The 12,391-nt window shown below is 42.7% G+C and overlaps 1 protein-coding gene across 2 annotated transcripts in view; it reads right to left on the bottom strand.

Annotated features, from left to right (window-relative positions):
• Positions 1 to 12,391, bottom strand: part of AP2B1 (adaptor related protein complex 2 subunit beta 1) — a 383,465-nt gene that overhangs the window by 194,552 nt on the left and 176,522 nt on the right. For both annotated transcript variants that reach the window (XM_030222393.1, XM_030222392.1), the window contains one exon: positions 7,507 to 7,672. In XM_030222393.1, the coding sequence (XP_030078253.1) occupies positions 7,507 to 7,672 (166 nt within the window). The remainder of the gene's footprint in view (positions 1 to 7,506; positions 7,673 to 12,391) is intronic.

The following is a 12,391-nucleotide window of genomic DNA, read 5'->3' as shown; positions in this document are numbered from 1 at the left end:
ACTTGAAATTGCTTCTATAAGAATCAGTCACCCAAAATTCCAGGAATACCTTACCGCAGTTATACTTTACAGACCACCAGGAAACTGGCGAGATTGCCAAACACAATTCATGGACTTTATCTCGAATACCTGTATCGCTTCCTCAAACCTCATCATAATAGGAGACATTAACCTACACCTGGAAGATCTCACCACTTCAAGTACCCAAGACTGCAAAGATTTCCTACATTTATGAGATCTACAGGGACCAAATACTCAAGCAACACACAAACATGGACACACACTGGACATCATAACACACAAATTTGACCATGATGCAAACTTTATACCAATGAACACTAAATGGTCACCCACATTGTGGTCAGACCATTACAAAGCACACATCACCCTCAAATGGAGAATAAAAGACTCACCAAACAAACAAGCACGAAAAACTTACACCACAAGAGGAAAAATAGATCCGGTTGAATTCTGGCAACAGATTTACACTGACGAATGGACAATTAAAACAGACACAATCCAATTCCTCTCAATATGGGACAATAGATGTAAATCAATACTAGATACCATCGCCCCGATCCAAACCAGAACCTCGCACAGAAAGAACTCAACACCATGATTCAACGAAGAACTGAAAACACTCAAAACTCAAGTTAGGAAAATAGAATGTGCGTGGTACAAAAAGAAAGACGATACCAATCTCAACGCCTGGAAACTTCTCCGAAGGAAGTATAAATATACTATAAAACAAACCAAAAGACAATACTACAAAACTGAAATCAGACCAAATTACAAGGACACACACAAACTCTTCCAACTCGTGAATAAACTATTAGACACAACCCCAGTCACCAATAACAGCACAGACACACCAGGAGCTGACGATTTGGCGAAATACTTCAAGGAGAAAATCATACAATTGCGACTCAAAATACCTGTCAGTCCAACCGATTACACTACACTCCTGGAGTGCCTAGACCCGGACCCTGGAGTCTACCCAGCAGATAGGATCTGGACTGAATTCGCAATACTACCGGAAGATCTTATTTCACAAACACTTAAAAGATTCGCCAAATCTCACTGCAAACTAGATATATGCCCAAACAACCTCATGAAGTCGGCCCCCAAACAATTCATAACAGACTTAACAAACCACATGAACTTCATGCTACAAAATGGACTCTTCCCTAGGGAAAAGGGTAACATTTTACTCACCCCCATACCCAAGGATACGAAGAAAAATGCTAGCGAACTAACGAAATTACAGACCAGTAGCATCCATTCCCTTGATCACCAAAATAACAGAAGGAATGGTGACCAAACAACTCACGGAGTATCTAAACAAATTCTCAATACTACACGATTCCCAGTCAGGATTCCGTTCTAATCACAGTACAGAAACCGTACTAGTTACGCTCATGACCAGATTCAAACAACTGATAGCAAACGGCAATAATATACTACTGCTACAATTCGACATGTCAAGCGCATTTGACATGGTTGACCATGAAATTCTATTACACATCCTCGAATACTTTGGAATCGGAGGCAACGTTCTCAAATGGTTTAGGGGGTTCCTAACTAAACGCTCATATCAAGTGACATCAAATTCGACTACATCAGCTACATGGACACCTGAATGCGGAGTCCCACAGGGATCCCCCTCTCACCGACCATATTCAACCTAATGATGACACCATTGGCCAAACTACTATCAAATCAGAATCTAAACCCTTACATATACGCTGATGATGTAACGATCTTTATCCCATTCAAACAAAACCTAAGGGAAATCTCTAATGAAATCAACCAAAGCCTACACATCATGAATTCATGGGCAGATGCATTCCAGCTGAAACTAAATGCAGAAAAAACCCAATGCCTAATACTCACCTCGCAATACAATAAGAATAAATTTACCACCATCAACACACCCAAACTAAGTCTACCAGTTTCGGATACCCTAAAAATTCTTGGAGTTACCAATGACCGACACCTAACGCTTGAGAATCATGCGAGCAACATAACCAAAATGATGTTCCATTCAATGTGGAAACTAAAAAGAATAAGACCATTTTTTCCAAGGAACATCTTCCGCAACCTGGTACAATCATTGGTACTCAGTCACTTGGACTACTGTAATTCACTCTACGCCGGCTGTAAAGAGCAAAAAACTCCAGACAGCTGAAAACACGGCAGCCAGACTAATATTCGGCAAATCAAAATACGGAAGTGCAAAACCCTTACGAGAAAAACTACACTGGCTCCCACTCAAAGAACGCATCACGTTTAAACTCTGTACTTTAGTCCATAAAATCATCCATGGTGACGCCCCAGCCTACATGTCAGACCTAATAGAACTGCCACCCAGGAACGCAAAAAAATCTTCTCGCACTTTCCTCAACCTTCACCCACCAAATTGCAAAGGCCTGAAATACAAATTAATGCACGCATCTACCTTCTCCTATATGAGCACGCAGCTCTGGAACGTGTTGCCACGCAACTTGAGAACTGTCTACGAATTGACAAACTTCCGCAAACAATTGAAAACCTATCTCTTCAACAAGATATACAACAAAGAGCAACACATGTAACTATATAACCTCTGACTTATCCAGAAATGTTTTATACTGTCTTTTGCTTTATTACTATCATTTAATCCAAAACTCTCTGTTATAATAAATGTATGTTCCCCTCTATTTCCCATATCCACGATGAATTGTAAGCCACATTGAGCCCGCAAAAAGGTGGGATAATGTGGGATACAAATGCAATACATAAATAAATAAATGTTGGCTCTGCAGCAGAGTGCTTCTCACAAGACTCCAGAACCCGATGGCTACCGGATAGAGTTTTATAAGCAGTTCTTTGACCAGGTCAAAGCGCCATTAATATCTTTATTTAACACAATGATGGCTACCCAGGAGATCCCAGATACTTTTAAGGTGGAGTAGATTGTGGTAATACCCAAGGGGGGGGGGGGGGAATGAGGCGGAGCCGGAGTCCTATAGGCCAATTTCTCTTTTGAACGTGGACGCTAAGTTGTATGCCAAAGCTTTAGCCAATAGGCTAGCGATGGTACTCCCGTCTTTGGTTGATGTGTCCCAGGTCCCCACTGGAGTATTGTGTTCAGTTCTGGAGGCCGTATCTTGTTAAGGATGTAAAAAGAATTGAAGCGGTGCAAAGAAAAGCTACGAGAATGGTATGGGATTTGCGTTACAAGACGTATGAGGAGAGACTTGCGGACCTGAACATGTATACTCTGGAGGAAAGAAGAAACAGGGGTGATATGATACAGACGTTCAAATATTTGAAAGGTATTAATCTGCAAACAAACCTTTTCCGGAGATGCGAAGGCAGTAGAACGAGAGGACATGAAATGAGATTGAAGGGGGGCAGACTCAAGAAAAATGTCAGGAAGTATTTTTTCACGGAGAGAGTAGTGGATGCTTGGAATGCCCTCTCGCGGGAGGTGGTGGAAACGAAAACGGTAACAGAATTCAAACATGTGTGGGATAAACATAAAGGAATCCGGTTCAGAAGGAATGGATCCTAAGGAGCTTAGCTGAGATTGGGTGTCAGAGCCGGTGGCGGGAGGCGGAGATGGTGCTGGGCAGACTTATACGGTATGTGTCAGAGCCGGTGGTGGGAGGCGGGACTGGGGGTTGGGAGGCGGGGATAGTGCTGGGCAGACTTATACGGTCTGTGCCTGGAAAAGGACAGGTACAAATCAAGGTAAGGTATACACAAAAAGTAGCACATGTGAGTTTATCTTGTTGGGCAGAGTGGATGGACCGTGCAGGTCTTTTTCTGCCATCATCTACTATGTTACTATGTTAGGTGGGGTTTGTGAAGGGGCGGACAGCAGTTAAAAATGTTTGTTCTATTTTGACATCTTTAGAGGTGGTGGCCCAAAAACGGTTGTCATTGCTTTTAGTCAGCTTCGACGCAGAGAAAGCGTTTGACCGGGTGAAGTGGCCCTATCTGTCTGCTGTTTTAAGACGCTATGGCTTTGGGGGATTTTTTTTAGAGGCCCTTCAGGTCTTGTATTTGGAGCCGTGGGCTTATGTGTGGGTGAATGGAGAGTGTTCAGAATTATTTAGGATATATAGTGGGACTAGGCAGGGATGTCCATTGTCTCCTCTTTTGTTTGTTTTGTCGCTGGATCCCCTTATTCGTGAAATTATACAGAATCCGGAGATTAAAGGCATATCAATCGGAGGCTCGGATTTTCTCCTTTCAGCTTTTGCTGATGATTTGTTGGTACATCTTACTGAGCCACACAGTTCTCTGTCTGCTCTCCTAGATCTTTTTCGGGAATTTGGAGATTTTGCGGGATTCCGACTCAATTATTCTAAATCTCTTGCGTTGCCTTCTGTGGAGAGTGTGCGTCAGGAGTGGGGCTCAGAGTTCCCTCTTCGATGGGCGCAGGGGTCCTCTGTCACTTTGTGGGCGGATCCAGTTGTTTCGAATGGTGGAATTTCCCCGATGGTTGTATCTGATGCAGTTGTTACCAATATATCTCACGGGGGGAGATCTCAAACTGCTTCAGCGCTTCTGTTGGGGGGGAAAAAAGGCAAAGCTCCCGTTGAACATTCTGATGGGATCCTGGGGTGAGGGTGGCCTTGGTTTACCAGATGAGGCGCGATATAACTGGGCAAGCCTTTTGAGGTATTTTGGAGATTGGTTTTTGGCAAGGGATTATACTTGTAGGCAACTGGAAAGCCAGTACTATGCACCTTGGCAGTTTCAGTTCCTAGTGCAAGCCCCCAGTAAGATGGTTCCGGCCTTGCTATGTAATAGCATATTGTTGACTCCTTTACGGAATCTTTGGAGATATGATGAGGGTGTTTGAGTTAAGTAGATGGGAGTCGGATTTCCTTCCTATCAGGGGGAATATGTCATTTCAACCGGGTATGGAAAATGTGGTTTTTCGGAAATGGGCGCAGCAAGGCATAACGAGGTTAGAACATGTGTTAACTGTGCAGGGTTCAATGTTAAATCTTGGAGCCCTGGGTGTGGGCTATGACATGGAAAACATCTTTGCTCATAACCAGTTGACACATTATGTCGCCTCCTTAGATAAATTGGCTTTGGGGTCTAGACATTGTCACTTTCTGCGGAAGTTTTTTCATTCGGTGCAGGGGGAGCGTCTTTCTGTTTCTGGCTTACACAGGGTGTTGGGAAAGTTTTTGGGATTGAGGGATCGAGAGCATATTCCACAGTGATGGGTGGGTGATTTGTTGAGACCGCATCTTTCCTTGGATTTCAATTTGTTGACATCTAAAATTCCTGGTCTGACGGGGAATGCAGGATTGCGTGAATGTCAGTATAGGATTTTGCATAGGCCCTACCTTACAAAGGCCCAGATTTTTAAGATGGGAGGGACAGGGACGCCTCTGTGTGGAAAATGTGGGAGAGCTCTGTGGTTGTTTTTTCATTGTTTATGGGAATGCCACAAGGTAAGGCAATTTTGGGGTTCCATAGTTCAATATTTGGAATCCCTTCGCAGGGGTGTTCGGCCCGTCAGTTGATTCGGAAAGCCTGTCTGGTGGGTAAGAGGCTTATAATGGGCCAGTGGGTGGTGGACTCTCCACCAGATTTTTGGCACTGGCGGAACAAATTGCATGAATTTATGTTATTCGAAAGAAGAGGTGTGGGAAGTTCCCCCAGGCGGCAGAGATTGTTTCTTGAAACTTGGGGGCCATACGTTCAAAGCTTGTCTGCTAGAGGGAGGAGTTTGGTGGTAAATTCACTTTAGGAGTGGAGTAAGGTATAGGCCACTCCCTCAGTATTTAGATTGGGGGGTTCGGGTATCTCCTCGGGGTGGGCGGGGGTTGGGGCATGGGAGTGGAAGGGGGGGGGTGGGTTCATTGGTGAGGGAGTTGTTTTGATTGCTGTTAATGTAAGTTTGGACAAGGGAGGGAGGGGAGAACACTGTTACAATTTAAATGATGAGCTTAGTAGTGTGCTGTCAGAACCATTTTTTATTTTTTACCTTGTTGTGATCTGTGACTGGTGGTTATTTCTTATGTTGCATCATCCATAATAATTGTTGAAAAATAAACCATAAAATAATAGAGGTGATACCGTTAGGTGCAGGGGATAAGAGCCCAGGCCCTTTGCAACATATTACTCTGAATGGCAGATTTATGTCTTGTTGCTGACACGTTGTTAGGCACTATGTTGATGGTATCTTTCTTTACACTGCAAGACACAGCCTTACATCTGCAATGTGACTGTAGAATATGATGGTACTATAGAATATGTATGGGGTTGAGGGGGAGGGGTTGGGAGGTGAGGAGAAAATGAAAAAACTGTATAATGACATTAGCTATGATGTTGATATGTGGTGATTGTGTTCTGCTTTGAGATGTTGTACCAGTTATGCTACTGTCAATAAAAAAAGATTTAAACCTAAAAATATTTGTGCACTTCCTTCATCAGTTCCTCAAAGTTCTGTGTTAGCCCTCCACTATTTAATATCTTCATTATCCCTCTTGCTACCTTAATATGTGAGCTGAGAATTAAGGCCTATTTTTAAACCAACAGCATTCTTATGATCTCCTATGTCGATGCCTTACACCCATAGATAATACAACTTCAGAAATGTTTAGACACAGGTACTGCGTGGCTCCGTGATAACTGACTACTTGGGTCACTGGGAGATCTATTAGCCCTATCACTGCTCCTTTGCTAGATGGATCTACTAGTGTATTAGTGGACCATTTCAAGTATCTGGGAGTCTAAGCAGATCAGCAGTTATCATCTAAAACTCAGACTAAGATGTTAGTGAAGAATTGTTTCTTTGTCCTGCATCAATTCCAAGCGATCTACTGATATCTCGATAAATCACAATTAACTCTTCTTTATATCCCAAGGACTGCGTTGAAAACCTCTGCCTTAGTGGCATCTTGCATGTGCTATTGTTTATGTTTATTCCGGTATGAATCAATCTCTCATCAAATGCATACAGTCTATGTAAAACGCTGCAATCTGTACCTCTTAATCTGGTTTATCACTGGCTTCCTGTTCAATATCGAATTCAATTTAGGATTCTCAGTCTAGTACATAAAGTGTTGCACTTAGAAACTGCATCTTATCTTTCTTTCAAGATTGTTCTCTATATTCCGGCCAGGTCTTTGCATTCACTACAAGACTATCGCCTTCAGATACCCAGGCACAACTGGAAACTACTCACCGGTGTGCTTGCTTTGAACTCGCTGCCATCTGCCAGGAACCATCTCATAAAAAGTTTAGCGCCCTCTTCAGAATGAGTTTACCAGGGCATTCAGGGACATAACCACCGAAAATGTGCTTGGTTAGTATGTACTGCTCAGCACCTATAACCTTAACTACAGCTTAACTTTGTCTGGTCTTTTGGCGCAGTATTGTTTTTTTCTCTTGTATATTAACACTCTTTTCTGATATTAGAATGTAAACTACTTTGCTTTGTTTGCCTAATAAACCATAAGTGGGGGGATTTGAAGTTGTTATTCTCCCTACCTGAGTGCTCTCATCATGAAAACCCTCCAGGAAACTCTCCAGAAGCTCATCAGCATTGTCAATCCTCTCAGCGTACTCGCCCACAATCCATATCATGGCACCTCGTGCATCTGGTTCATCCAGGGAGTCCAGGTTCTCACAGAGCGTGGCAATGATGCTCTCATACCTGAGGCACACAGAAAGGCTCACTGTCATTAGAAGAACTTTATTTGTGTCTGTAAATTTCTTTGAAATTACAAATGTACAGCTCTACACACAACAGCAAACTCCATATGAGCTGAGCATAACCTTTTCCTTTTCAAGATAGGGCCTACAATCCCCCCTGCCTTTTCTAAATTAAAGTTACTCCTTGTGAATTTTACCTTAAAACCCATTCTCTTGAAGTAAAGATGAGGAGTAATAAATGAACTCCCTACATACCACCCTGGTTCTCCCATCCCCAATGCTGTCCATTTTTCTCAGAGAGAGAGCAGGGCAATTTTTGAAGGGGCATTCTTCACAGGCAAGGAGAAATGAGTGCTTATTTGATAATTTTCTTTCCTTCAGTCCCACCAGATCAGTCCAGCTGTGCACCCCGCCCTATAAAGTCACTGTGCAACTCCAGTACTTCAATTTTTTATTTATTTATTTGTTGCATTTGTATCCCACATTTTCCCACCTATTTGCGGGCTCAGTGTGGCTTACAATACATTGTGAATGATGGAAATACAATTTGTTGCAGTACGATTATGGGTTACATTATGAAGAGTTATGGGAATACAAAGTCAAAGTCAAAATATCAATTGGGGAACAGAACAATGGAATGTAACAATGGGGAATTCATGGGCGATAAAACAATAACAAGAGAACATTAGGGTATAACAATTTTATCTGTGGGTAGGGTTACAAGTGTGGTGAAAATACGGGAGAACAGAACTCAGAAGAGAGCAATGGTGAACTTATCTCTAAATCCATAAAAGTATTGCTACAGTCCTACCAAATGGAGTAATGGCTATAAGGAATGATATTTTCAGAGTTAACTCTTTAATATACCCCAATGCCTTGAATATCAGATTGAGATCCACTCTGGACAGGAAAGACACGTTGGAGGACGAAAGCGGAGTGCTCTTTAAGAAAACAGACATCAAAATCAGAGGCCAAAGAGGACTTCTCTAGGCATTCCTGAAAACACATTAGTGCCTAACCCTTTCTTGAGGCATTCCTGTAGGAAGGCAAGAATATGAAGGACAGAAGCCACACAGATAGAAACCCCTCTCCACACACCAGGCTTCATAAGCATGACACATTCATGATAAAGATGCAGAGGTGGACTGCTTCCTAGCTAAAAACAAAGTAGAAATGACCTCTTTCAAGCAACCTTCCCTTTTTAGGTGTGTTTGCTTAATAAATAGGCTGTAAGAAAGTAGCAGGGATTCCACATGATCACTGGACCCTGAGATAGGGTCTCTCTCCTGCAGAAATTGGAGCAGCTGCTTGATCTGAATACAAATTACATCCACAAAACCAGAGCTTTCTGGGCCAGTTCAGTGCCACAAGCACTACTCAACCTGGAAGGGCTGCAATTCGAGGAAAAGGGGGAAATAAACATTTTTCCTTGATAGAGGTCAGGTCCTGGACACAAATACAAATGTTCTGGCAGATGTAACGTTGCTGGTCTTGTGTACTTCTGCCTTGCAATCATTTACTTTGTCAGGTTCAATCTGACCCGATTCTCTCCTTATTTGTTAAAAGAGTTTGGATTTCAATAAAAACTTCTATAAATTAAGAAAGGGGGAAATAAGTAAAGAAACCCCTCCTGCAGCTATTGTTAATGTGTTGAGAGTTTTGGCTCCTGTCTCCCTTTGTTGGCTGAAGAATTGAATGGCAATTTTTTGTGCTGCAATGAGATCAACTAGTAGCAGACCCCAGAGGTCTGTTATGAGATGAAAGGCTGCTGTCAATGCTTCCCATTCTCCCGAGTTGAGGGTCTGCTGAGAAAGCCCACTGTAGGTTCTGGGTTCTTGCAATGTGCACTGCTGAAAAAAACAAGCAGACTGCATTCTGTCCAGTCACAGATAAGCATCACCTCTGCAAACATCACAGGACTTCTTGCTCCCCCTAATGTAGGATTGGATTTATTAGTTTTAGATACTGCATTTGAACCATAATGTGAAAGCGGTTTATACTGCACAACTACTGTTAAATACAAATAAAATAGACATTAATTCCAAATGTATTTATTTGTTACATTTGTATCCCACATTTTCCCACACATTTGCAGGCTCAATGTGGCTTACATAATACCGTGAAGGCATTCGCCAAGTCCGGTACGGAATAAGTACAAAATGTTGTAGTGGGGTAGGGAAGATAAGATTCAATCAAGTTGGGTTTGAGGTAAAAAGAAAATACAACCACATTACTTTGGAATTACCACATATTTAAAAGTTTATGAAAGAAACATTCTGAAGTTCATCAGGAAAAGAGTTCCATAAAAGAAGGCCCAACATATGAGAATACTTTTCCTGGTCATAGCAAGCTTGATGACATCAAGATAGGGAAATAGGGAAGCTGAAGAAGATTTTTTCTGTGATGAGCGTAGTTGTCTCCGAGGAATAAACCTCGACAATTTTTTTGAAAGATAGATTGGAAGGTCTTCCTAAAGTGATTTGTAGACCTAGCTTAAAAAGTGATGCGTGTTAACAGGCATCAATGCAACTGGTGCAACACTGGTGTTATATGATCAGATCTCTTACGTCCCATCATCAGATGGGCAGCAGTATTTTGCACCAATTACAGATGATATAAACTGGATTTACTCAATCCAGGCGGAAGAGAATTGCAGTAATCAAGCTTTCTAGTGATCAAAGCATGCACTCTCTTTACCAAATTGTTTACAGTCAAAACCAGTCTCAATTCACTACTACTACTACTACTAGACATTTCTAAAGCGCTACTAGGGTTACGCAGCGCTGTACAATTTAACATAGAAGGACAGTCCCTGCTCAAAGGAGCTTACAATCTAAAGGACAAATGTACAGTCAGTCAAATAGGGGCAGTCTAGATTTCCTGAAAGGTATAAAGGTTAGGTGCCGAAAGCAACATTGAAGAGGTGGGCTTTGAGCAAGGATTTGAAGATGGGTAGGGAGGGGGCTCAGGAAGTTTATTCCCAGCATAGGGTGAGGCGAGGCAGAATGAGCGGAGTCTGGAGTTGGCGGTGGTGGAGAAGGGTACTGAGAGGAGGGATTTGTCCTGTGAGAGGAGGTTACGGGCGGGAACGTAAGGGGAAATGAGGGTAGAGAGGTAATGAGGGGCTGCAGACTGAGTGCATTTGTAGGTAAGAAGGAGAAGCTTGAACAGTATGCGGTATCTGACCTGAGAAGAGGGGTGATATGAGTATATCGGTTCAGGTGGAATATAAGACGTGCAGCAGAGTTCTGAACAGATTGAAGGGGGGATAGATGGCTAAGTGGGAGGCCAGTAAGGAGTAGGTTGCAGTAGTCAAGGCGAGAGGTAATGAGAGCGTGGACGAGAGTACGGGTGGTGTGCTCAGATTCACAAATCATTTGATGATGAAAAAAAAACAAACAAGATTTCAAAATATTCCCTTACCTGAAGATTAAATTTCAATACAACATCACATCAGAAACCAAGCGTTATGTCCTTCACCAAAGAAAAAGACTTCCCACATATCTCAGGTCAAACTTGTAAACCACACTACTTATGTGATAACCATATTACAGCTGATTTGTCAGTACTTAGAACCAAATCATGCTTACACAGCCAATCTGTTAGAATCTGAAGTTTCCTACTGAAATCAAAGATGACATCCTCTTGCTTATCCTTCATAAAGATGACCAGCTAGATGTCATCAGCAAAAAAAAAAATGAAAATCCATATTCCAACCCTCCATTAATGTAGCTAACAGTCTTAAGTACAGATTAAAAATAATGAGCAAGACCAATGATCCCTGAGGAACCCCTCTTTAAAACCCTTACAAGAAAATTCATGATTCCAACTAACTGATTGTGCTCGATGAGAAAAATAAGAACTAAACCACTGATGTATATCACCACTGGTGAAGCAGAACAGGGCAAATACTTACGAAGCTTTGCAAACCACCTGGAGTTCCAGGAGGCCTTCACCAGAGACCATCTCCTCTGCTACCTGATGCTGACAGTGGGCTTCCCCCAGCCAAAGAGGTTGGCATCTGTTATTACCACTAGCCAGAGTAGCGAATCCAGCTCCACATCTTTGAATACGTTCTGTGAGCAGAACTACCTCCTCATGCTGTTCCCTCACCTGCAATATACAGGGAAGGCAACATTTGCAATGTGCCAACCAATGACTGAGAAGGGAGCTCTGTAGATGTCTCATGGACTCGAACCAAGCTACTACCCTCAAAGGTCACTTCTACTGGTCCGAGGACCTGGATGCAATTCCAACCTCAGGAGGTAAGTCTGCTATAAAAGCTTTCTGATTTGCTCCTCCAACTGCATGGAAGAAACGCTCATTCCATCAGACTCAAGAAAAATGTCAGGAAGTATTTTTTCATGGAGAGAGTGGTGGATGCTTGGAATGCTCTCCCGCGGGAGGTGGTGGAGAGGAAAACGGTAACGGAATTCAAACATGCGTGGGATAAACATAAAGGAATCCTGTTCCGAGGGAATGGATCCTCAGAAGCTTAGCTGAGATTGGGTGGCAGAGCCAGTGGTGGGAGGTGGGGCTGGTGGTTGGGAGGCGAGGATATTGCTGGGCGGACTTATACGGTCTGTCCCAGAGCCGGTGACTGGGAGGCAGAGATAGTGCTGGGCAGACTTGTACGGTCTATGCCCTGAAAATGACAGATCCAAATCAAGGTAAGGTATACATAAAAAGTAGCACATATGAGTTTATCTTGTTGGGCAGA

The sequence above is a fragment of the Microcaecilia unicolor genome, chromosome 13 (assembly GCF_901765095.1).
Source record: "Microcaecilia unicolor chromosome 13, aMicUni1.1, whole genome shotgun sequence".
Taxonomy (NCBI): Eukaryota; Metazoa; Chordata; class Amphibia; order Gymnophiona; family Siphonopidae; genus Microcaecilia; species Microcaecilia unicolor.
This window is presented reverse-complemented; position numbering and strand designations above follow the sequence as displayed.